This window comes from Hemibagrus wyckioides, linkage group LG01, assembly GCF_019097595.1.
Source record: "Hemibagrus wyckioides isolate EC202008001 linkage group LG01, SWU_Hwy_1.0, whole genome shotgun sequence".
NCBI lineage: Eukaryota > Metazoa > Chordata > Actinopteri > Siluriformes > Bagridae > Hemibagrus > Hemibagrus wyckioides.
The window spans coordinates 7,262,073-7,289,149 of NC_080710.1; the positions used below are offsets into that span (position 1 = coordinate 7,262,073).

Below are 27,077 nucleotides of genomic sequence, written 5' to 3' on the forward strand. Positions count from 1 at the left end.
ACCCGTATTACGACAAATCTGACACCCTCTGTGCTTCTTCTGGTTAAAAGTATCCTGAACGCTGACAGGTGATAGCCAATCAGATGAACTGAACTATGGCACGACTGCGAGTGGTAGCCAATCAGAGCACAGAATGCGGAGTGGTGCCGGAATACGGGTTGGAGTCAAATCTGTTGTGACAGTCGGATGGTGTGGAGTAACTTTAATGCTGTAGTGGATCAGGATGGCAGGAATTTTGTATTGTTAAGATGATGGATTATAATCAGGTAGCTGTATGCTAACCCGTCATAGCTGTAGTGAGAATTGAATACGATAAAAGAGAAATGTTTGAGAATTTCAGAGAGAGACTGCAGAGCGTGCAGCAGGACTTTACATCAGGGTATGTACATGAATTCCTAAACACACTCATCATCTCGACATTGCTTTCTTCTTTCTTTTTTTTCTCTAAGCTTTAAGGGTGCATCCAATACCGCATTTCCTCAGTGCGTTAAAGCTTCCTCCTGTTTAGTGTGTTAGTGTGCGGTTTGGGACGCAGCCTTCAGATCAGTCTGCTAGCTGATAACAAAGCTAACTCCTCTCTACACACACCTCAGACCTGTTAGATCATGTGTCCTGGCTTCAGTGAGTAACAGAAGGTCATACTGCACACTTTATTATCCTCTGAGAAAAAATTGACCAGGTCAATACAGTGATATTTCTCAGGGTGTGCTAGCTAGCTCAATGCTAACTGCATTCCTCAGCACTGCTCAAAGCTAACACAACTACTTTCAGATGACTGTCATGTGATCGACTGGAACAAGGGAACACTTTTTTCCCCCTTTCTTTTCCTTTTTATTAGATCTCACTAGTAAAAACACACACACTTTCGTTATATTTTAACCATATAAACTGTCAGATGATATTCGTGGCGTGAATTGAAATTAGCATTAACATTTAAAATATAGATGTTAATAAACATGGTATTAACTACGATATGAAAATTAGGATTAGAGGCTTTTTTCATGTTACTAGAAAATGTAAAGTAGAATTGCACAGAAACTGGAGCAGAAAGAGGAACTATGGCATTGTCAAGGAAGTTCCACTGATACAAACACGAGGCTGTGTTCCAAATCCACTCCTGAACAAATCTCTGTCTGAATCCACCTCTACACTGTCTGATCACAGCAGTCTTATTACTTTTCATCTTAAACAATACAATTCTACTATACTATTATCTGCGTCCTATAGCGGAAATTATTATTAATTAAGCTATAATGTGTCCTTGAGGTTAGATCTTACTTCTTATGTGAAGATCAGCTGAGGGATCTGTGATTAGAACATTTTTAGGGCTTATGTCATTCAGTGCAGCGCAGGCAGATGGAGAAAACAGTGTAGCATGAACATTCTTCAAAGTGAGCTTTAGGTAATAAGGATATTTTTTGTTTGTTACCTTATTTTGTGTATGTTTTGTCATTGCCACTGCTGTATGTGTAAGTCTGTGCTGCAGAATTGTGACACTGACATGAACTTTGTCGTCAGATGTCTTTGGTTAGAGTGGCGCTTAGTCACCGTCAGTGAACATCACCTTATGCACTGTAAAACAGTCATGAAATCACTCTGAGATCCCTAAAAAAAAAGCGTAAGACCATGGTAAGATCACTGTCAGATCTCTGTCAGATCTCTGTGAGATCACTGTAAGATCACTCTCAGATCTCTGTAAGCTCTCTGTAAGATCACTGTCGGATCTCTGTCAGATCTCTGTAAGAACACTGTAAGATCACTGTAAGATCACTGTCAGATCTCTGTAAGAGCACTGTAAGATCACTGTAAGATGAGTGTATGATCACTGTAAGATCACTGTCAGATCTCTGTAAGAGCATTGTAAGATCACTGTAAGACAGGTGTAAGATCTCTGTCAGATCACTGTCAGATCACTGTCAGATCACTGTCAGATCACTGTAAGATCTCTGTAAGATCAATGTAAGATCACTCTCAGATCCCTGTAAGCTCTCTGTAAGATCACTTTCGGATCTCTGTCAGATCTCTGTAAGAACACTGTAAGATCACTGTAAGATGAGTGTAAGATCACTGTCAGATCTCTGTAAGATCACTGTAAGATGAGTGTAAGATCTCTGTAAGATCACTGTCGGATCTCTGTCAGATCTCTGTAAGAACACTGTAAGATCACCGTAAGATGAGTGTAAGATCACTGTCAGATCTCTGTAAGATCACTGTAAGATGAGTGTAAGATCACTGTCAGATCTCTGTAAGATCACTGTAAGATGAGTGTAAGATCTCTGTAAGATCACTGTCAGATCTCTGTAAGAGCACTGTAAGATCACTGTAAGACAGGTGTAAGATCACTGTCAGATCTCTGTAAGATCACTGTCGGATCTCTGTCAGATCTCTGTAAGATGAGTATAAGATCACTGTAAGATCACTGTCAGATCTCTGTAAGATGAGTGTAAGATCACTGTAAGACAGGTGTAAGATCACTGTAAGATCTCTGTAAGACGGGTGTAAGGTCACTGTGAGATCACTGTAAGATCTCTGTAAGAGCACTGTAAGATGAGTGTAAGATCACTGTCAGATCACTGTCAGATCACTGTCAGATCACTGTCAGATCTGTCAGATCACTGTAAGATCACTCTCAGATCTCTGTAAGCTCTCTGTAAGATCACTGTCAGATCTCTGTCAGATCTCTGTAAGAACACTGTAAGATCACTGTAAGATCACTGTAAGATCACTGTAAGATGAGTGTATGATCACTGTAAGATCACTGTCAGATCTCTGTAAGAGCATTGTAAGATCACTGTAAGACAGGTGTAAGATCTCTGTCAGATCTCTGTCAGATCACTGTCAGATCACTGTCAGATCACTGTCAGATCACTGTAAGATCACTGTAAGATCACTGTAAGATCTCTGTAAGATCAATGTAAGATCACTCTCAGATCCCTGTAAGCTCTCTGTAAGATCACTGTCGGATCTCTGTCAGATCTCTGTAAGAACACTGTAAGATCACTGTAAGATCACTGTCAGATCTCTGTAAGAGCACTGTAAGATCACTGTAAGATGAGTGTATGATCACTGTAAGATCACTGTCAGATCTCTGTAAGAGCATTGTAAGATCACTGTAAGACAGGTGTAAGATCTCTGTCAGATCTCTGTCAGATCACTGTCAGATCTCTGTAAGATCACAGTAAGATCTCTGTAAGATCTCTGTAAGATCACTTTCAGATCTCTGTCAGATCTCTGTAAGAACACTGTAAGATCACTGTAAGATGAGTGTATGATCACTGTAAGATCACTGTCAGATCTCTGTAAGAGCATTGTAAGATCACTGTAAGACAGGTGTAAGATCTCTGTCAGATCTCTGTCAGATCTCTGTCAGATCTCTGTCAGATCTCTGTCAGATCACTGTCAGATCACTGTCAGATCACTGTAAGATCACTGTAAGATCACTGTAAGATCACTCTCAGATCCCTGTAAGCTCTCTGTAAGATCACTGTCGGATCTCTGTCAGATCTCTGTAAGATCACTGTAAGATCACTGTAAGATCACTGTCAGATCTCTGTAAGAGCACTGTAAGATCACTGTAAGATGAGTGTATGATCACTGTAAGATCACTGTCAGATCTCTGTAAGAGCATTGTAAGATCACTGTAAGACAGGTGTAAGATCTCTGTCAGATCTCTGTCAGATCTCTGTCAGATCACTGTCAGATCTCTGTAAGATCACAGTAAGATCTCTGTAAGATCTCTGTAAGATCACTTTCGGATCTCTGTCAGATCTCTGTAAGAACACTGTAAGATCACTGTAAGATGAGTGTAAGATCACTGTCAGATCTCTGTAAGATCACTGTAAGATGAGTGTAAGATCTCTGTAAGATCACTGTCGGATCTCTGTCAGATCTCTGTAAGAACACTGTAAGATCACCGTAAGATGAGTGTAAGATCTCTGTAAGATCTCTGTAAGATCACTGTAAGATGAGTGTAAGATCACTGTAAGATCACTGTCAGATCTCTGTAAGATCACTGTAAGATCTCTGTAAGACGGGTGTAAGATCACTGTGAGATCACTGTAAGATCTCTGTAAGAGCACTGTAAGATGAGTGTAAGATCACTGTAAGATCACTGTAAGATCACTGTAAGATCACTGTAAGATCACTGTCAGATCACTGTCAGATCTCTGTAAGATCACTGTAAGATCACTGTCAGATCTCTGTAAGATCACTGTAAGATGAGTGTAAGATCTCTGTAAGATCACTGTCGGATCTCTGTCAGATCTCTGTAAGAACACTGTAAGATCACCGTAAGATGAGTGTAAGATCACTGTCAGATCTCTGTAAGATCACTGTAAGATGAGTGTAAGATCACTGTCAGATCTCTGTAAGATCACTGTAAGATGAGTGTAAGATCACTGTCAGATCTCTGTAAGATCACTGTAAGATGAGTGTAAGATCACTGTCAGATCTCTGTAAGATCACTGTAAGATGAGTGTAAGATCACTGTCAGATCTCTGTAAGATCACTGTAAGATGAGTGTAAGATCTCTGTAAGATCACTGTAAGATGAGTGTAAGATCTCTGTAAGATCACTGTAAGATGAGTGTAAGATCTCTGTAAGATCACTGTCGGATCTCTGTCAGATCTCTGTAAGAACACTGTAAGATCACCGTAAGATGAGTGTAAGATCACTGTCAGATCTCTGTAAGATCACTGTAAGATGAGTGTAAGATCACTGTCAGATCTCTGTAAGATCACTGTCAGATCTCTGTAAGATCACTGTAAGATGAGTGTAAGATCTCTGTAAGATCACTGTCGGATCTCTGTCAGATCTCTGTAAGAACACTGTAAGATCACCGTAAGATGAGTGTAAGATCACTGTCAGATCTCTGTAAGATCACTGTAAGATGAGTGTAAGATCACTGTCAGATCTCTGTAAGATCACTGTAAGATGAGTGTAAGATCTCTGTAAGATCACTGTCAGATCTCTGTAAGAGCACTGTAAGATCACTGTAAGACAGGTGTAAGATCACTGTCAGATCACTGTCAGATCTCTGTAAGATCACTGTAAGATGAGTGTAAGATCACTGTAAGATCACTGTCAGATCTCTGTAAGATCACTGTAAGATCTCTGTAAGACGGGTGTAAGGTCACTGTGAGATCTCTGTAAGATCTCTGTAAGAGCACTGTAAGATGAGTGTAAGATCACTGTAAGATCACTGTAAGATCACTGTAAGATCACTGTCAGATCTCTGTAAGATCACTGTAAGATCACTGTAAGATCACTGTCAGATCTCTGTAAGATCACTGTAAGATAGGTGTAAGATCACTGTAAGATCTCTGTAAGACGGGTGTAAGATCACTGTGAGATCACTAAGATCACTGTGAGATCACTGTAAGATCTGTGTAAGAGCACTGTAAGAGCACTGTAAGACAGGTGTAAGATCACTGTAAGATCTCTGTGAGACGAGTGTAAGATCACTGTGAGATCTCTGTGAGACGAGTGTAAGATCACTGTAAGATCTCTGTGAGACGAGTGTAAGATCACTGTGAGATCTCTGTGAGACCTCTGTAAAACCAACGAATTCATGACCAATGAATATTCCTTTACGATGTGTGATGTCTGTTTGCAAAGTCAAGCCAAATGTCATACAGTATAAAGTCAGCTTTAAAAGCTGTCGCTGTAAAGCTGAAGGATCAGCAACAACCCCTACGATCCAACACACACCGATTTTCCAAATGACGGATACAACACGGATACAGCATATGAAAGCAGACTCTACAGGTCATTCAGAATAAAGTACACGGTGTAGCTCCGAGTAAACTCATCCAGGACTCCATCACTCCTCCTCATGATTGTGTTTTCTATCCTTTCAGAATCAAGACCTTGAGCGACAAGTCCAAGGAGGCTAAAGTGAGGAAGAAACAGAGGTATGTACATGCTAACAGATTCAAATAATTAATAAAATGCCCTTCAGACATCACAAATTCCTCTACTGACTACATGGAGGTACAGCAGAATAATCAGTCTTTTATCAGCAAACAAAGGAAAGGTCTTTTTTGTTTAACGTGTTTTAAATGGTGATTCATTCGTTGAGTTTTTTTCCCAGTATTTTGTTCTTGCATGGATTTTGGTGAAGGACGTTTGGTGTGATTTGTGCTGTGTGTGTTTTAGAAGAGAAGAGTATTTCCCTCAGTACTCCGCTGGACTGGAGCTGTTGAATCGGTATGTGTTTGTAATAAATATACTGACCTTCATGACCCGTATCATCATCATCTTCTTCTTATTCATCTTCTTCGTCTTTTCTTTTCTTCAAACTGCAGTACATAATTCCAATTTCCTTTTGTCTTCTAGATATGAGGAAACCTGGGTGACGCTGCACAAACGAACCAAAGAATGTGCCAAAGCTGCAGAAGTGAGTAGATCGATGGCTGATTTCACGCCTAATACTAACACATCCATTACACATGTTTACTGCTACAAATGTATCAGAACCGACTCAAAAATGAGTTTTGCTGTGCTGCTGCTGATGGAGTTGTGAAAATGAAAAGCAACCTAAAGGTCTATTTTCAATTCAGTTTATTGGTATAGCAGCTTCACAAAAGAAGAGATACGGAGAAAGGAGAGAAAAATCAATAAAGAAATTAAATTATTAAACTATTTTATCCCTAATGAACAAGCCTGTGGTGACGGTGGTGAGGAAAAACTCCCTGTGAAGATATGAGGAAGAAACCTTGGGAGGAACCAGACTCAGAAGGGAACCTCATCCTCATTTGGGTGACACTGGACAGTAAATCATGTAACTGTAACTAAATAATGTCCTTTCTACAACAGCAACCAAGGGCCCTTGAGGAACTATCTATGGATTTTACTGTTGCAGAAAGATTTACAGAGTTAGCTTTGCATTCAGGAAAGACCTTTGAATAGATTATAGTCTGAATGTTGTAAAGCATCCAAGACACAAATTAGTTCCCCTTATCATTTACCAGCATCACCAGTGACTCTTGAAGTTAATAAGATTTGAAACAAAAACAAAATACTTTATATCACCACTGAGAAATCTCAGTCCTGAAAATCACTCTGTTCTGAACACTTTTTTCTGTTTAGAAAAACAGACACAAGACAGACACAAAAAAAAGCTAAATCAACATCTCCTCGAGGAAAATGTCTCCATGTAACCTTGCGAGTCTCTGAACTTTACAGACTTTCTGTCTGATCAGAATCACATGATCTACACCGTGGTATACAGTCTATCGTCTCAGGAAGTTTGTGTCGTCTCAGGGTTTTTTCCCCCCACAATCAGATATCTGTAAAGCTGCTTTGTGACACTGTCTGTTGTTAAGAGCACCAAATGAATGTAATACAATTAAATTTAATATTTCACCAAGTAATATGACATATGAGATATATAGAGAGAGAGTTCAGAGCTCTCTGGCTTTACTGGTATAATACAGTGTATTATACGAGGTGGAGGTTCGAGGTCCTCCTTTATAATATTATACTACTATAGCTACAGATAAAATGGAAAATAAACGTATATCAAAACAGATTTTAAGAATTGAAAGACTCAAATCTGAGATGTTATATCTGAACCTGTAGATCCCGAGTTTAATAACAAATCTATGCACCACTGTGACATCGCTGTCTGTCTCCACTGGAGTCTTTCCTGCTTTTCTTTGTACACTTTCAGTCTGATTATGTTGCCTCAATCTTTATTATTAAAATGTCAGTGTGTCTGTGTAGAGTCCAGTGACTCAGCTTTTTCCGCAATACTGAGCGCTTTAATATACGCTTCCCGATACAGTCAGATCCTCTCCCAGTCTGGTGCACTGGGAACACTGGGTTTTATGCAGCAGGTTTCATGTCCTGATGATGAATTAGGAATGGAAGTATTAAACCCAGAATGTGATGTTTCTCACGATTTTGATATAAACAGAAATAAAACCTACTTTCATGTGGTGCGTTTTTTCATTTAGATTCATTTTATGCAAAGAATTGAATGTTCATTCACATTTCTGTAATAATCTGTAGCAGTAGACTGAGAAGATCATTTATTCATTATCAGGACATGTTTCAGAACTGCAGATGAATATGTTATAAACAGTGCACTAGAAATAACAGACTTTATTTGAAGGCTGTTTAACACTGATATGTAGATCCTGGTGTTCCTTATCCTTATGCTCCTGCACACTCCTCAGGTGGTGGATGGAGATGTGGTGATGCTCTCGGCTCACTGGGAGAGGAGGAGAGGAGCCCTGCTCGAGCTACACGAACAATTACAACAGATTCCATCCTTGATCACAGATCTGGAGTCCATCACTGCTCGAGTCGGTGAGACCGACACAGAAATCTCACGCTCACGTCTTATATCAAGCAACATATTATTTCTCCTAATGTTCCTGCTCGGATCCGAGCTCTCAGTAGAACATGTGGCCTGATGTTATGTATATTTGCTGTAAATGTTTGTTTTCTTTAAATAACATTCCCTGACTTCTGTGAGATCTATGAGTTAAACAAATGAACTCCTCTTTTTCTTTAGATTTAACAAAAGCATGACATTGTGACACACTGCAGCCAGCACCTGGGATTTAGCCTTAGCATAACCTGACATGTTTAATAAATACTGACATTTACAGCCAGCTTTCTGACAAAATAATAGAAAAAAAAACACACTTTGACAGAACAGGAAGGAATTACAGGGAAGAGAAAAAAAGTGTAAAAATACAGGAAGAAAAACAATACAATAGGGGAAAAACAGTAGAGACAGAAATACACCTAATAACAAAAACAACGTGGAGAACAAAAAAGGAGACGTGAGAGGTGGATCTGGCACAGATGTGCAGGTTGAGGGTAATAAATAATGGCGTGTGGCTGTGTTTCAAATCCCAGGAACACTTGCATGTCTCTGCTGGGTCTCTGAGCAAGACCCTCAAACCCTCAAATTTCTCTGGAAGAGAGTGTCTGCCAAATACCATAAATATAAATAAATGTTAAGACACAATCAGAGCTCTGTGTGGGTGTGGGTGTGATGCCATGTTTATAGTATGTCTAAGTTACATCCATAAATGATATTAGGTAGCTGTATGACTTCTGAACTCTGTCTAAAGATCTAAACAGTGAACAAGAAAATGATTAATCATCAAACACCAATCGAAACAGTTTGTGTCGAATGTCTCCAGAGAGCAGGACTGTGTTTTTGTGACTTTGGCCATGTGAATGACACATTTGTTATATTCATTAGAAAATGCTGCCTTCCTCCTGAACAGAATTATCAGGCTCTATATATTGAAGCATGCGTAATAGCAGAGACAGTGTATAAAGCTGCACTTTGTGGAAATGTTACAGCTGACTGCTGTTTAAATCTCGATGCTCAGTCTGTTAGATTTATTCAGTCGTTTTGTTGTGTCTTGTATCCTGACCAGAAAGACTTGTCCATCAGCAGTGCAGAGACGTGTTGTTCAGTCTGTCTAACATCTCTCTGCTACCTCATGAGCTTCGTGACACCAGAGGAGTTCTGCTTTGGTGGAACAGCATGATCACCTTGAGTAACCTTGCAGAACAGCTGCTCAGTAATATATGAAGGCACTAAGTGGGAACTCCTGTGGAGTGCCATCTGCTAGTCCCCGCAGCTGAAGGAGGTGCATGCTTACTCCCTCGAGCTCATTCCGTCGGTTTGCGACAGGTTCTCGCAGAATATGCATGTTGCAGATCATGATGTTGTTAAGGCTGCAGGTTACAGCCTGCCTGAGGTGGGAGATGAAGTGAACACGCAGGACTCACGTGAATGTGCTGCACTTACAAACCACTTTATTTTAATGTCAATAATGAAAGAATGAACGATGTATTGCCATCCCCTGTTCAGTCCTGAGCTCAGGTTACTGTCTGTGTGAAGTTTTGTGGAGTTCTCACTGGTTTCCCTCTGGGTTTTCTGGTTTCCTCCCACCTTCCAAACACAAACCAGTAGGTGGATTAGCTACACAACCTTCATCAGTGTGGAAGAGTGTGTGAATATTTTTCGGGCATATCATCCAGAGTGTATTTCCTCCTGATGTCCAGTGTTCCTGGTATAGGCCCTGGATCCATCATAACCCTGAATAGAATACAGTGCTTACTGATGGTATGAATGAACGAAACGCTGTATAAAAAAGATATGAAGCATAAAAGATTTTTTACTTGATGTGTGTGTGTGTGTGTGTGTGTGTGTGTGAGAGAGAGAGAGAGAGAGAGAGAGAGAGAGAGAGAGAGAAATAATGGTATCTTGGAGAAAAAGGTTTTCATCTTGTAGCAGTTGGATTGAACTCCAGGGTTTTGAAAGTTGTCCAGAATCTTGGTGTTAAACTCCAGCATCCTCCTGTGAAATTCCAGTTTCAGATGTTTTGGAGCTCCAGGGTGCAGAAGATTGTACAGCTATGAAATCTTTCTCTCATGTTCATTTGTGAAAAAAATCAGTAATTAGTTAGAAATTTTAATTAGTATATTTATATATATATATATATAAGACACACACACGTACTTTATAACTTGGTTTCTGGGTTAGGGTTCATCCTGTAAATTGTGAATGAATTTAGTCACAAGTCTCAATCAAAACATTTTCCATGAGCAGGATATAAACTGACTGAATCCTTCTGAGCCACTAGGTGGCGCTGGATAGCTTTACTTTTCCTTCATGAATCACTACAAATCAGAGCAGATTGATGATTTTACTTCATTTTGCGTTTGTGCATATGAGCTCAGCCTCTGTGTTTTAACAGCTGAAACAGACTGATCTCACACACACACACACACACACACACGCACACACACCATATATCACAACAGCAACTGTCTGTAACTCATCAAATCAACCTGTAAAAGTAACCTTATTATTATTTCACTTGGCCCATTATGTTTTTATTTAGCAGTGATTAAAAAGTTAACAAGCAAGTAAAGACTGAAGAAACATGTAGGAACATAAGAACTAGATTTTCCTGATAAAATGTGTTAGAATGTGTTCACATAACTTTGAAAGGTCTCCATCACTTTTGGGGCAAAATGACTGTATTTGCTCCACTGTGCAAATACATCATGCTGTAAACTGTACTGAACACCTGGACTGAACACCTGGACTGAAAACACGGGCTGAACACCTGGACCGAAAACACTGACTGAACACCTGGACCGAAAACACTGACTGAACACCTGGACCAAGCACCTGGACCGAAAACACTGTCTGAACACACTGACCAAAGACCAGGACCATACACACTGATCGAACACACTAACTGAACTCCCAAACCACACACACTGACTACAGACACTGATTGAAACACCCTACTAGAGCACACTGTTTGCCAGACTGAACAGCTAGCCTGTTTCCTCAAACTGAATGCTGGGACTGAACACACAGGTCAAACACCCAGACTTTAAACTCAAACCAAATGGTCAGTGGCTCCTAGTGGAAGAGGATGAGTAAATGATAAGTAAAGAAGGGATTTGGCTCTTTCCATAGCGACAGTGTTGAGTATTTAATAGCAAATAAGGTTTTGTTAAAGAGGGCAGAAAACACTGAAGTCTGTAAAACCATCATGTCTTTGTTTCAGCTCAGCTCGAGTCTGACTTTGAGGAGATGGAGAGTCACCTGGTGCACTTGGAGAATCTGTGTGGTCAGTGTGAGCTGCAACGCTTCAAACACTTTCAGACTCTACAGCTGGAGAACTACAAGAAGAAGAAGAGGTGACTATATGACTGTCTAACATCTGTCTCACAGGTCTCCTTATTCCTGAAGAGCTTGAGGTCAAGGAGGACTGGAAAGCTCTAGAATGATTCTCTGTTGGGTTTTTTTGAGTCTTGATTTTTGGGTTAAGGAAAGAGAGCTGGATCAATTACGCTTTCTGTGAGCATAATGCCGTAATCACCTGTGTGCTCTGTACGGTGGCCTAGAAGTACAAAACAAATAACAAATCAGAAAACACTATGACAATTCAGACAAACCAGAAAAGGTAGGTATGGTTTGTGAATGGAATTCTTACTGCTGATTGGATGAGACATCTGTCACTCAAGATATCCAAGAAGTAGGAAATTGTCTATCTAACTTTATTTCTGAGTTCTGCCTTCACTTTAAAATGTTTTTTTTTATAGTGCAACTTTAAATCTAAGAAAATAAAGATTTCCATTGGCAAGCAACGAGAAAGTGGAATTCATTCAACACTACATTGAGGAAGGAGGTTCATATGCCGTGATTTAGGATATACTGATCGCATATATCATAGATTAGTTTGCGATCTCTAAAGAAGAATGAAGAATCCTGAAGAACGCAGGAATGTTTCGAAGACAAAACTATTGCAGATTAAGGAATACTGTAAGAGCGGAGCTACGTGCATACACACACCAGGCCACTTTCTACTGCCACAGCTTGCTGTATATCTGTATAGTTCAGACTGTGCTGAGGTTTTTTTTTTTTTTTTATCTTAGAATTTTATCTAGATTTTCTGGATGCTTTATCATCTGATCCTCAGGTTTTCTATTTCTAAACCAGTGCATTTCCCTGAAGGGCCCTGAGTAATTCTTATCTCTTCTCTTCTCTCATCTTCCTTCTTCTCCCTACTGGCATTTTTTTCCAGATCATTTACAGATGGTAAAGTAGGTATAATGGAAGAGCAGTGAAGAGATGGTTAGGGAGGAAACGCTGCAGCATCAAAAGTGAAAAGCAGAATGCTATTAAATCCTCTTGAATCACAGACGAAGGCTCTCTCCTCACCTACACTGTGCACTGCCAGCATCTTTTATTTATTTATTTCACATTTAAGATGAGGTTTTGGCTCTGGTGTTGCTTGATATTCGAGCTGAATTCTAATCACGGTTTTTGATCAGAATGAGATTAGATGATTAGAAAGCATCTCAGACTGCAGCTGCTGTATATGTTGTATATTTACACTAGAGACAGTCCATTTTCATAATGTTTCCTAATGAAATCTCTCTAAACAGTACGTGTGTAATGTGGAATGCGGCATGATTGTATTCTCTGATGCCTCTTTTTTGTGTAAAATGTACAGCAAAATGGTATGAAATTAATCACAGTATAATAACCACACAATACACGTCTGCACTCTCTTTTTATCAGCAGTGAATAAAACTGCCGTGAGTGTGTGTATGTGTGCGTGTGTGTGTGTGTGTAATTTTTTCCTTGTGCCTCGTTGGTTTCCTCCAGGTAATATGGTTTCCTCCTGCAGTACAAATACAAGCATTATAGGCTGATTGTCATCTCTAAATTGTCTGTAGTGTGTGTGTGTGTGTGTGATACAATGGCAGCATCCTGTCCAACATGTCTCCTGCCTTGTGCCCAGAGTCTCGTGAGATAGACTCTAGGTTCCCTGTGAACCAGAGGATAAGCAGTGTGATGGATGGATGGCATTAAACTCTACTTGGTTAGAGGAAAATGTTCAAAAAAACCTGATAAAGCTGACTTGCTGGAGTCTGGGATTATACAGTACATGGTGTTAAAGTGACAGTGTAACAGATTCAGATGATCTCAGGGTCCTTGTTTTGTAGTTTGGTGTATGAGCCATGTCACTATTAACTTTACTTTTCTCATTTTCTAGGAAAGAACTGGAATCTCTTAAAGGTAAGAAACTATATGAAGAAACTATTTCTGTAATGTCATATCATTTATTTTTTTGGTCTAATTCTTGTGATGTGAAGCCCTCAGGGACTCTACAGATAGTCCACACAAATGTCTGTGACTGCTTTGAGAATTATTTTCAGGTGAGATTCCATGTTTCTGATCAGAGCTGTGAGATCTGCAGCACTGCCAGAGGCTTCACTATGAACAAACCTGTATTTCAGATAGAGACTGTCTGTGTTTGTCCCCTGATTTGATCATTTCTCCTTTACCTCCTGGACCTCATTTACTGCCCCACAGTGAGGAGAGCTGTTTGGTAATTAACTGCTAATTAACCTCGGTGTGTGTGATGAGTCAGTGATTGGGGTGATGTCCGGGTGCATCTCAATCAGCTCCCTAGTTTCAGTAGTCGGCCATTTTAAGATCTCTCTCCCCCCCCTCTCTTTTTCTCTTCCCCCCTCTCTCTTTCTCTCTCTCTCTCTCTCTCTCTCTCTCTCTCTCCCCCTCTCCCCCCCTTCTCTCTCTCTCTCTCTCTCTCTCTCTCCCCCCCTCTCTCTTCACCCCCCCTTTCTCTCTCTCTCTCTCTCTCTCTCTCTCTCTTCCTCTCATTCTATCAGTGACTAAATCCTTCCAGCACACTGGAACATTCGCGTCCTAAAAAAATCCCATAATGCATTGCACTGGGTTCCCTTATTGAAAATGACATCATATTTTCTGAAGCCTCTCAGAAAGTAGATAGATAGATAGATAGACAGATAGATAGATAGATAGATAGATAGATGCATAAATAAATAAATAAATAAATAAAATAGATAAATAATTGAAATAAATAAATAAAATTAAAATAAATAAAAATGCCAGACAAACTCAGTCAGCTTTTATATAATGTTTGAAGCTTGTTATCATTGCTGAAGCTTGTTGCAGATTACTTACTTTTATGGGTTTAATTTTTTTTTTAATCCAGGCGCTGTAAATGTCATAGGGATATGTAACAAAACAAATTGTTTTTCATTATGTGCTTTAAACAACATTAAAAAATAATCTTAAAGACATTGCTCTTGCGTGTTGTTGAAACAGCAGTGGTGCCATTTTACAGCACGAGCGTGTAGTCATGTAGTCACGCAGCCGGACATCGTGTCTTCAGTCTCCCAGCGTGTAGTGAAGCCATGATCCTAACCAGAGCCCCAGTTCGTCCACACCAGATACTGAACCACAGCCTAGTGAACTGACAGAGGTGACCCGCCTGCTCATCTCTATTTATGTGATAATGTCCGTGTTACACTCACGTTCCTGGAGAGGTTAATAAATTTGAGCCATCTCAAGTAGAAGTTTTGAAAAGGTGTGGCAGAATATTCAGGCCATGTAAAAGATCAATCCTATGATTTAAATCCTTTATGAGGAATTCATTTGAGCTGCTCAGTGTGGAATTATGCCAGGGGTTTCGCTGAAATTCTTTAAGAAACGGAGGGAAGGTGTAGATTTTTGTGGTGTTTTTAATTTGAGAATAAAACAAAACTGGATTTTTGATCAGGATAAACATGTAGTATCTTTTGCACACTTTTTATATCGACTATGACATTTTTGTTAACTGCCACATAAAACAAGTTATTATGAAATATTTGACCAGTTGACCAACATTTGAAAAGGAATAATTTGTGTGAAATGATGTCCAGTGTAATGAAATAGTGGTTGAAGTGGTGGTGATGTGATCAGACAGTGTGTCTGTCAGCTCAGTGCTTATTATTTGTGGACTTTTATAGCAAACTCCATCATGTGAGTCTTCAGCTAAGATTCTCTCCCAACTGCAGATTACTGCCACAAATCACTGTCTAAATCTTAATGATCTCCGAACAGTCTAGGCTAGAACAGCGCATCCTTTACAGAGGGCAGAAATGTTGTTTCTGACCTCATTTTTTGTGTGTTTTTTTTTAGTTTTATAAGTAACACCCACAATTCCATCCCTTTTCTCGAGTCTCTGGGCTGAATTGGCTAAATTCCTTCAAACAGATTGCATAATAAGTCATCACGTAGCAGGGATTACACGTGAAATCATCTTCCTCTACTGTGTAAAAACAGCCTTGGCTACAGATTTGCAAAAAAAAATGACTCAGCAATTGGATATTAAAACATGGCCAGCAATCATTATAACATTCTTTCCTTTCAGCAGATTGTAAAGCTGATCGTTTGGCTGGAATAGGATGAAGTAGAATTAAGTTGATAGCACAAACAATGTGCTGTCTACCCCCTTAAAGCTGTGAATGGTACATTCCCAGCTCGCTTCTCCTTTAGCACTGTGTCCCTGTGCAGGAGATGCTTCAGCATCACACAGAGTATGACATAGCGCACGTGTGTGTGTGTGTGTATCTGTGTGTGTGTGTGTGTATCTGTGTGTGTGTGTGTGTGTGTGTGTGTGCCTGCATGCGTGGGTCTATGAGTGATCTACAGATTAGCTGTACATGCTGAAGGAGGATGCAGGTTTAACCTTTTTTCTTCTGGAGCTTTTTTCTTTTTCACTCCGCTCGTCTTCACACTCAGAGACAGGAGCATGTGCACGCCTGGAGCTGCGGACGGCAGTAAGAGGAAATTATCTTACGAACCTTTTTTTGTTTGTTCGGCTGTGGATGCATTTTAGCTGCCATGGTGATGAGGGCCAGCCTGGCAACGATGTTTAAATGATCTTATGCTTTAAGGAGACTCCGTGAGTCACAGATGCGCTGTTGTTTGTCAGATGGATGCTTGAGAGCCTTTTGAGCTTTGGTGAAACTGGTGAAAGGTTTAGTTGTGGCTTTTGGGCTGAGGTCCAGCACATTGGAGGTGGCCATGCTGGTCTTTGCAAATAAGTCTGTTTTGGCTCTGGTGTAAAGAACTCATGCTGTTCTGTTCAGCTGCTGTTTACTGACTTCTTGAAAGATAGTGTGTGTCGAAGGCTTTACTCACCAGCTGCAATATATTTATGGTTTTTGAATAGCTTTCTAAACACATTCCATGTTTTATGTCAATTGCAAGATGCTTTATGATTCAATTTTTTGCTAGCTATTTGTTCTGTCAATGTCTACTTTATTAGGATCATCTGCACACCTGTTCATGTGTGCAATCATGTAGCAGCAACACAATGCATACAATCATGCAGAAACACGTCAAGAGTTTCAGTTAATGTTCACATCAAACATGAGAATGAGGAAAAAGTCTCATCTCTGTGACTTTAACTGCTGCGTGGTTGTTGGTACCTGATGGGCTGCTTTGAGTATTTCAGAAATACTCAGGGATTTTCACACACAACAGTCTCTAGAGTTTACAGATTGGTGTTTTTTCACACCAATCTGTAAACTCTAGAGACTGTTGTGTGTGAAACACCACAAAACACCCTTTTATTGGAGGATTTGCAGACTGAAACACCTTAGTGATGAGAGATCAGAGGAGTGGTCTAGACCAGTCTGAGCTCAGCTCACAGGAAGTCAAATAATCGCTCTTTACAACTGTGTTGAGCAGAAAAGCATCTCCGAACACACAACACATCAAACCTTGAAGCTACAGCAGCAGAAGGCCACATTAGCTTCCTCTGGTTACCTAAGAACAGAAATCTGAGTCTCCAGATGAGTGTAAGGGAGAGCGGGGCACAACCTTTGTGCAGGGGAGACTTTATTTAGTAGTAGTTTTCACATACACTGGTATGACAATATCTTCTTGTATTTACTAGTTTTGGTATTTACACCAAAATTCAAACAAATTTGGAAGATATTAAGTGAAGATTATTTTACCATAGTATAAGTAAAATTTCATACAATTTTTAACTGTGTTTGTGTTTAGTGTTAAATTAAAACAAGGCAAATGATCATTTTAATCTATAATCTCTCAGTTCTAATCATACAGTATCTACATGCACAGGAGGCATGTTGTAATGCTGTGATAGAACATGGCTCTGCTATTAAAAACTATGCTAATCCGTTATCCATGTAAATTCAGACTATTCCCTTTTATGATTTGATTTACTGCAGCATGAGATAAGAGCAGGCCAAGAAAAACAGACAGGGGTGTAACCTCAGGACAAGAAATGAGGGGCAAGTCAATAAGAGGTGTGGCTAGGAGCTATCCATAACTATGATATGTTGCTCCGTAGATTGAGGAGGCAGGAGTGATGGAGAAGCCCACTGTTGGTTACTCCTGTCAGGTTTCAGAGAAGATCAGGAGGTACTTATACTCAAGACCCATAGCCAGAACCTTTAGACAGAATCTACATGTGCCTTGTGTCCAAAGGAGGTGGATAAAACAGTGAAAGGATCATGTATGGCTAAACTAATTCATAGATAGACTACAGAGACCCATCATTAAGCAATAAGTAAGTGAGTAATGTAATAAGTAATGTTTTTACTGAAATAATGTCAAGGTTTATCTTGTATGTTTTAAATGAAATCAGAGTACATTGTTAGACAGGGATTTGTTCAAGTTACAACTAATCCCTCACATGTTACATCTTCTCTTCTTTCTGGGTATATTTGTACCAGACACATGTAAATAACTGTGTGAAAGAAGAAAAATGCTTTAAAGTACTTTTCCACAAACTAGAGAAAGCCAGAAGTGTTAGGCTGTGCCCCGCGCTCCCCTACAGGTGTTCCTAATAAAGTGGATGAATATATATGTGTATATAAAATCCACAATCATCTCTGGGTCATATATCTGATCTTTGGACCTGTCCAGATTTGGTCTCATAAGATTGAAGGTTTCAGACTGGTTGTGTAGAGGAAAGAATGTGATGTGAATACCTGGATCATGTTTTAGTCATGTGTTTGAGTCAGGTGAGTGGGAATGTAATGCAGCAACGTCATCGTCCTTCAGTATAAGAACATTGCTCCACATTTCTGAGAAAGGACATTATTTACATTTGCATTATTTAATCTCTGGTGCCACCTAAATGAGGATGGGTTCAATTCTGAGCCTGGTTCCTCTCAAGGTTTCTTTCTCATATCATCTCAGGGAGTTTTTCTTGCCACCGTCAGCTCAGGCTTTTTCATTAGGGATAAATTTTATAGATAAATTAATTGTAATCTTTATCATTTTTTCTGTTTCTATACCTCTGTAAAGCTGCTTTGAGACAATGTCCATTGTTAAAAGCACTATACAAATTGAAATAATAAATTTCACTAGATTTTAAATAAATTGAGGGTAGATGTTCCTTGTTGTGTAAAAATATACAAATGAAATATTGGACATAATGATTTCCAGGAAAGATCTGTCCTAGACATTATGTATTCCAACGGAACTGTACGAAGCAGTTGGCAGGAGACAGTTGAGTTAAATGCAACCTTTGGTTTCCTATAATCATAAATCCGTCTGAAATGGAAATTTTTAGGGCACTTTCTGTTTAACTTCATGCTCCTCGTTGCTTTGAAATCTCACGGTGTAACCGGCAGATATTTTCTAGCAGTTGGCAGGTATCCTAATAAAACTCACCTGTACAGCTGTGTTTGTAATTGAGTTTAATGTCGTCAAGGTTATTTTTCTGATTGCGCTGAGGAGGGAATCCTGTCTCTTCACTAAGACGCTGCATTAGCAGTTTAGACTGCTCTCATTAAGATAAGCTATTAACCTAAGTGGCCCATGAGCTTCGCCTCTGCAGTTACCAATCACTCCATTGCCCTTCCTCTGATTAGCAGCCAGGAGACGACGCTGAGTTCGTTTCTCTTCTGACCGTGCACAGAGCTAGAGCTCCCAATGTAGACTGCACCATATTAATTCTTAATCAGTATTAAACATTAGTTTTTCTAAATTGAGATTGCAGAGAACTGTAATATACAAACGAGCTCATTGTTTGTAATGGTGTGCTGTGAGCCTCAGCCATGATTTTTTGCTGAATCACAGCAATGATCCTAAGAGCTAAGAAAACACTTTGCTTTCAGCTGAATCAGAATTTCATCAGTGTGTTTTTAACACGTTGCAGCGACAGTGTGCAGAAATGTTCACTACATCTTGTCCTGATCACGTCTCACTGTCTCACTCTCTGGTTTCTGTTCACTGTGTGCTCCGAGCGTGATGAATGTGAGGATCGTGCCTGAGGCTTACGCCAAGCCTTCGTACATCATTAGCCTCCAGAGCACATAGAAAACGAAGCAATAGGCTTTACAATGCAGTGTGTAAGGAGCTGGACATCAGTTGTTTTGAATTAAAGTTGCAGTAGTGCTATAAGGGAAGTGCTAGACTTTACTGGAACACACAATGGCTATGAAGTGCATTTGCTCCATGTGTAACCTGTTGTTTTAATAATCTACTGATAACTGATAGTCCTCACATACTTTCCCTCTAATCAGTTACTATAATCTATTTAAGCTGATGTTGCCTTTCAGACCTCATTTAATGTTCTCCTGCTTAGAGATATGACGTCAGGAGACGCAGTCAGGTTCAAAAATATTAGGAAATAATTATTATTGATATTTTAGCTGTTCAGAAGTGTGTTTGAGGCGCAGCTTTAAGAGTCGTGTAGGAGTTTTTACAGCACGCTTTATATTTAGACTCCCACAGTGTCTTCTACTGAGCTTACTTGGTTTCCCAAAATATAAAGAAATTTAAAAAAAAAATTGAAGCTTAAAGCTTTGTGTTAGCATCCAGTATACTGCCAAAGTAATGAACATAGCCTTTGTACCACAAGCTTTGTATCTAAACCAGCTTCCTCTGCCTGTTAGAGCGTAAAAACCACTAACACTTTGTGCTAGGTCTCAGTACACACCTCTACCACTGTTTTCATACTTTACAAGCATAATTATACAGCTTAATGTGCAGACTGTCAGCTTTAATACAGAGGACTATTACCAATAGCTTTTACATTATACATTAAAATGTTTTATTTGGTGATAAATGGTTAGGAAAGATTACTGTGGATGCAGCAGGAGTGAGGTTTTAAATAAATAACAATCCATTGCCTGACTCGACACTTCAGAAAGAGCGACACATTTCAGACAGAAGCGAGTGACATTGTTTCATTACAGCAAAAATAAGGAAAGTAGTAGTTTTACACAAACGTTTGCTTTAGCCTGCTTTCCTTCCCATCGACTCATCTACTCACTGTTACTTGCTTCTCCATCACCATGAAGATGAAACTGAAGCACTGAAAACACTGATGCAGCATTTACCAGAAACACTATCTAACTTTAGCTAGAACACTATCTAGCTTTTAGTGTTTTTTTGTGTGTGTGTGTTCGCAGTGTCAACTCTATATATAGTATATGTAAAAGGGTAAAACCAGTCTGAGCTCACTGCCTGAGGCCTAAACATAAGTCATGAGTGAATCATGAGAGGAAATGAATTAAGGGAACAGGGATGAATTTATCAGTGATTCAAAATATCACTTCACCAGTACACCAGAGCCGGTGATCCAAACAGGCAGCCTGAGGCGCACGCAGCTGATGTCTGAACCTCCAGTGAACACTGTGTGCAGTTAGAGATGGTCGTGGATGTGGAGGCATGAAGCAGTTGTAGATGTATGAAGAAGGACAGCAATGAGGTACAGATACTGCACAACTAATGCATTCAACTCAATTTAGGACAGCAGATCTGCAGCTGCATGACCCACTTTTTAAACATCTGCAAAGACCTTTTGCAAATTTGTCCTAAATGCAAAGAGTAGCATGCTTTGTAATGTCCTTAAAATGCCTGGTATAGATCAGGATCAGGATTATTGGCCAAGTATGTTTTTACACACACAAGGAATTTGGTCCTGGAAAAGTACAGATATAAAATAAAATAAAAATTAAATAAAGACGGCAATGTACAGAGTATGAAACATGTTGGTAATATTAATAAAGTGTACGTAGCAGTACAGATAACAGGAATGTACATCACATATGATGACTGAAGGACTGTGTGAGTAGTGCAAGCAGCAATAGTGTGTGTAGTGATGAGTGACTGTTTATAGATGTAAAGTGGAGTGTAACAAGCTTGTATAGAGCATGTATATATGTATATACACTTTATCTTGCTAGCTGATCAGCAGTTATTCCACCGTGCGTACAGTGTGTACCATGTTTCTGCCTCGATTCCATGACAGGATGTTTGTAGGAGTCCTAGCTTTAGCGCCTACCTCACGATGCCTACACGCAGAATAGAGACGATGCCACTTTAGTAACAAAGGCATGCTTCCTGTCATTCAGTGGAGTGAGCTCTCTTCCTGTTGGAGATAAAGCAGATAAAGAAGTGCAGTCGAGAACACACAGAGAGCACACGCTCACACATTCACACATTCTGAGGCAGTATTCAGCTTTCTGCTCTCTGCAGGAGGAGCTGATCTCAGTGCAGAGTCGCTTTCATTCATCTGCAGCCTTGTCTTTCTGCTCGCTGCATAAAGCTGGGGCTGTGATCGCTACAGGAAGTAAGCAGTAGGGTACACAGCACTCTGCACGAACACTGGGGACAGTACCTGACAAACGGGTTGGCATATCATTCGACATTTCCTACGTTTGGATTGTGTCGTGTAAAGATGGACGAGGACTCGTTCTAACAGTCTCTCTCTCTCTCTCTCTCTCTCTCTCTCTTCTTCATGTTAGCCGAGTTGGATTCTGAGCACGCCCAGAAGGTCTTGGAGATGGAACACGCACAGCAAGCGAAGCTGAAGGAGAGACAAAAGTATTTCGAAGAAGCGTTTCAACAAGACATGGAGCAATATCTGTCTACTGGCTACTTACGGATCACTGACAGGAGAGGTGAGACTCGCACACGCTCGGTCTGCTCTGCTCTGCACTCCCCCCCCCTTGTACCTCTTTAATCCTGGACTAATGCTGTAGCCCGTCAATGCTTCCAAAAGTAATGGCACCCATCGTGACGGAGTAAAGACAACGACCTGTGTGCACATGCAGGATCATCAGACTGGAGTATAAAGCGCTGCACACCTCCCTGCTTAAATATTAAAGAGTGGTAATGCTGAGTTAAGTGGGAGCATAATGGAGCATAATGTCAAATTTACTGTCTCATCTTTCCTCTCTCTTCTTTCCTGTCTCATGCTGCTGTCCTGCTCTCTTTGAGGTACGCTCATCTCCTGCCTCTACTGCTCCCTGCATGTGGAGTGGACTTTAGTGTTGTGTTTGCTGTGTAAACTTCGTCTGTCTTCTGACTCGCTGAATTGTACGGATAGATGAAGACAGGTGTAATCAGGAGATTTACATTTCTATGCATTTAATAGAATTTCTGTGATCTCTCTTCATCTGTATCTGTAGCATATGTGTGATGATTTGACTTCTTTATTCAGAACTCACATCAAGTGCAAGCTTGAGGACTTGTTGAATTATGTGTAATATATATCTCAGTTTATACACCTATTTTCTGTATACTGCACACTCTTTGTTTCCACTGCTTCCACTTTGTTTGTACCTTGTATTGTATTTACAGTCGTTTGCATTGAGCCAGTCTCTGCTTCTCAATCTCGGTACTTTGCACTTAGGCGTATTGTATTATATTGCATTTACACACACATATATTTATTTTTATTTATATACATAATAGTATTTGTGATCCTGGTAAAATGCAGTTCATTGGCCCTGTATTTCTACTCTGCACAATGACAGTAAAGTTAAAGCTAATCTAATTTAATGTGAACAATCAGATTATTTGGTTTGATGCATGGATATAAAACACAGAGACCGAAATGAATGGTTATAAAGAAAATAATGAATCAGTTAGTCGTATGTAAATGATTATAATTTATTACAGTTAATTACACATGGATTATTATCCAGAAATGCACAGACTGTTGGTGTGTAAAAAAAAAAGAGCATAAGTAATGTATAAATAATTTAATATGCTAGCAACATCGTTCACGCAGTAAAATATCAGTTTGTTGATTATTGACCATTGAATTGAGAATCTGATTGTAGTATTATGGTGCTCTGCTGCCTAAACCCTTACCCATAATCCTTTACTGCCCTCAGTGCGTTCCTGTCTCTAACATCCTCTATTCTTTGTACTTTGGAATAAAATTATAAATATCCCTTTTTATCTGTTAACACTCAACAGTCTCACCTCTGTCACCTGACTTCATCACCCATTAATCATTTGTTTTAGCTACAATTTATTTAATTTATTGCAAGTTGTGTGCATTTTAATTCATGCTCAGTGTCTTTTATTTACTTCCTGAAGATGGACTTTTGAAAAAAGGCTTAAAGAACTGGTGTGTGTGTGTGTGTTGTCCTGAGCAGCATGTCCAATAGGCAGCATGTCCTCTATGGAGGTGAATGTGGATATGTTGGAGCAGATGGATCTTACCGACGTGTCTGACCATGAGGCTCTGGATGTTTTCCTCAATTCTGCGGGTGATGAGAGCAGTCCTGTGCCTGCAGTCAGAGGTGATGTTAACCTTAATGCTGATGTGTTTCATGCTGTAATGACTTTATGCCTCTAGAGGGTTTGCTGTAGTCGTCGAAATGATCAATGACGGGGACGTCACTGGAGCACGAGCTCCGCTGAAGGATGATAACGGCAGCTGAAGAACACGTCCCTGCACATAATTTTAGCTGTAATACATCACCTACACCTCACTGATGAGCTGCTCTCTGTGTTTTTGTTTACTTCTACATTTACACTGCATATTTGTGTTCCAGTTAAATCATAATTATATTTCAGAGGGATTTTTGTGTCCTTCACTCTTCTGTGTGCCTTGTGTTCTCGTCCACTACACCACTAAATACAGGCCAAGTTTATTAACAGCTTATCAGATGAAGTGTATTCATCCATCCATCCTTCCGACCTCTAAAAGCCACACAAACCCAGTCGCATGCTTGAGGTTCCTCCAGAAAGCAAATCAGAAATGATTAAAAACCAAATCAGCATCATGTTTGCTTTTTGCTCTCATTTTTAAATGCTTGTAGCTCACAGGTCAAACCAGCCTGCACTGGACTCTATAATTAAACAAACAATCATGTTAAAGTGAAGTGTGTATTAACGTGCTCCTGTGCTGCAGCTCCAGATGCTGAGATCAGCCTGAAGGTTCCAAACAACACAGAACTGAGACAGAACGTCTCGTCCATCTCGTCCTCATGCACGGACTCATACAGTGGTGTAACTGAGGGACCGGACGAGGAGGAGGACGGCAGCGATGAGAGCAGTGACGCAGGACACTCACCCCTGGTTCAGTGCGATGAGGAGGAGGTGCAGGCTGACATGACTCTCGTGGGCCTCGCAGACAACGAGGAGGGACTCAAAAACTCAGATGACAGTGACACAGGCACCCCAATGTCCTCAGAGCAACGGAAAAAGGAGTAAAATATCTGCTCAGGCTTCTGACCCAGGCATCCTGGAGCCGAGTGAAATGAACTTGAGGTGGAGCTTTGAGGCTTGGACTGACTCACTTTCGAGAAAAATCTTCCTGCTTTGTTTTTCAGCACTGTGACTTTGCTTAAGAAAATATTGTATCACAAGTCTAAGTATTATATAAAAAGCCTGCAGCATAAACGCCAGAGAATAAACCTAGACCTATTATTATATCTACTCATAATAATTCCATGTGAACAGTGAGATGTGAACTTTTGAGCTCATTTTTGCAGTTTAATGGCATTTACTTCATAACCAAATGAAGATAAATGCATTTAGGGCTTCGATGAGTTTTTGATCAAACTTCTTGCTTGTGTTTCTCAGCTCTTGAATAAACTAGCTGTGAATGTTTGGATGATGGCTGTTGAATGCAAAGGCTTTGTACAGTGTTTTGGGGAAAAAGATGAAGTCACTCGTATAAACTAGAGTAAAAGGAAGGCAGAGAGAAATGAAGAAATACACGAGAAGCTCTGTTATGTCGATGGTGAAAACTGGATGGTGAGCTAAAAGCCTGAGTCATGGTATATCCAGGGTTTTTATTATAAATACACAGCTGCTGACTGATGATTGTGGACCCCATGATACAGCAGTCAGAGCATGTAAGTAAAATTGTCCAGCTGGAAAAGCTGAAGGGGAAAAGACGCTGGATATGACAGGTGAAGAATCGACTCCACGTAGACTGCAGCTGTACACGGTTTGTGTGAATCTGGACAGCAAAACAGACAGGAATTTATTTAATTAAAGTGTACTTAAACTCACAGCTGGCTTCTTGAAAAAGACCAAACATTTCTGCAATTAAATATCAGTTCATCCGTTATCCTGTGAGCACTGAGTCGTCTCGCCCAACACCGATACGCTGGAATTTTGCCTCAGATTGCAATAATGACGACTGTTCAATGTCCAGCTTAATGTGTCGGAGACGTTTGTTTGCTCTCAATTACTCTTTAAATAAATAAATGACAATTTTTAGAACATACACTGGGTTTGAGTCTCACACCCATGTGCTTCTCGAACACCTCATTCCTGCTCATTCCTTCTTTGCTCCATTTTTCTGGGAAATCTTTCCACTAGATATTGTAGTGTGATTTAAGGATCTCCTCATTCAGTCACATGAGCATTATCGAGGTCGGTCTGCTGTAAGTCAGTGTTCCACTTCATTCCAGATGTGTAGTGGGGTTGAGGTGTACAGGGGTGGTGTTATGACGAAACATGTTCGGGTTGATTATTTCCAGTAAAGGCAAACTGTAACGCTAGAGCTCGATCCTGTATAACTCTGTGCTTCTAACTTCTACTGTTTATAAACCTGGACTCTAACTAGAAAATGACAAACATAATTCATAATAGAAATTACATCTGGCTATAAATGTTATGGATTTGATCAGCAAAACCATAATCAATCCATTAGGAAATCATTTGCAGTGAGAGGGACAGTAAAGCTCCATCTGTAACCATCTTCTCCAGCTGGTCTAATCAAAGTCAACATCCGGTCTGAAACTTATTACAGAACTTTCAGTGTCTAAACTGTGGGAATGATGCATGCAGTGTTGCGTATTAACGTGTTGAAACACTCAGCAGGAGAATTCTGCTGTCTTCTCAATCGCACTTTTACTGCTGTGTCCAGAATACAGACATTAGGAATGAGGGCATGTTGCAGTGACTAGAAACATTGCAGCCTCAAATAATCATTAACACAAATTCAGATTGAGAATGCAGTTCTGTCTAGAGTTCAAAAGTCCGTAAAAACTAGACGATGATGATGATATTAGTGTTAAGGGCCGAGGACTGAAGGCACTAAGCACCTATTGTAATTGTTAGAATTTTTCATAATATTATTATTATTATACTTTCTCCTCAGGGAATCTATGGAAGTCTATAGAACCCCTTGGTGGATATTTATGAAATTTGGTATAGTGACAAAGGACAGTTAACATTGCTAGAGGACAGAAAGTATCCAGGCCTGAAATTTGGGGTAAATCCATCATCTCTGTAGCGCCACTAATTAGTGGGAAATTGACTAACTGTAAATTTCCCATTGGGATGAATAAAGTATCTATCTATCTATCTATCTATCTATCTATCTATCTATCTATCTATCTATCTATCTATCTATCTATCTATCTATCTATCTATCTATCGTTCGAATACACACATTAGCTTTAAATTCCGCCATCTTGGATTTTCCACCATTTTGAATTAGTCATAAAACCTACTT

General features: G+C 39.9%; 1 protein-coding gene across 2 annotated transcripts; it reads left to right on the forward strand.

Moving 5' to 3' along the window:
* The first annotated feature begins 76 nt into the window (after nt 1–76).
* On the forward strand, nt 77–25,216 carry dtnbp1a (dystrobrevin binding protein 1a). Of its 2 annotated transcripts, none has more exons than XM_058398572.1 (10): nt 77–379; nt 5,859–5,912; nt 6,157–6,207; nt 6,337–6,397; nt 8,181–8,313; nt 11,562–11,694; nt 13,560–13,582; nt 22,111–22,266; nt 23,767–23,901; nt 24,516–25,216. In XM_058398572.1, the coding sequence occupies exons 1-10, from the start codon at nt 324–326 to the stop codon at nt 24,815–24,817; spliced, it is 1,104 nt and encodes a 367-aa protein (XP_058254555.1). In that variant the 5' UTR covers nt 77–323; the 3' UTR covers nt 24,818–25,216. The 2 variants fall into 2 exon arrangements, with proteins under 2 accessions (XP_058254555.1, XP_058254545.1); XM_058398562.1 differs by having other exon boundaries at nt 83–379; nt 23,755–23,901.
* Nucleotides 25,217–27,077: the final 1,861 nt, after the last annotated feature.

Excerpts from the sequence above, each read along its gene's own strand:
- dtnbp1a (XM_058398562.1), top strand. The coding sequence starts at position 324 with ATGTTTGAGAATTTCAGAGAGAGACTGCAGAGCGTGCAGCAGGACTTT. Across the intron at positions 5,913-6,156 it reads AAAGTGAGGAAGAAACAGAG|AAGAGAAGAGTATTTCCCTC; the intron begins GTATGTACATGC and ends TGTGTGTTTTAG. Across the intron at positions 13,583-22,110 it reads AGAACTGGAATCTCTTAAAG|CCGAGTTGGATTCTGAGCAC; the intron begins GTAAGAAACTAT and ends TCTTCATGTTAG.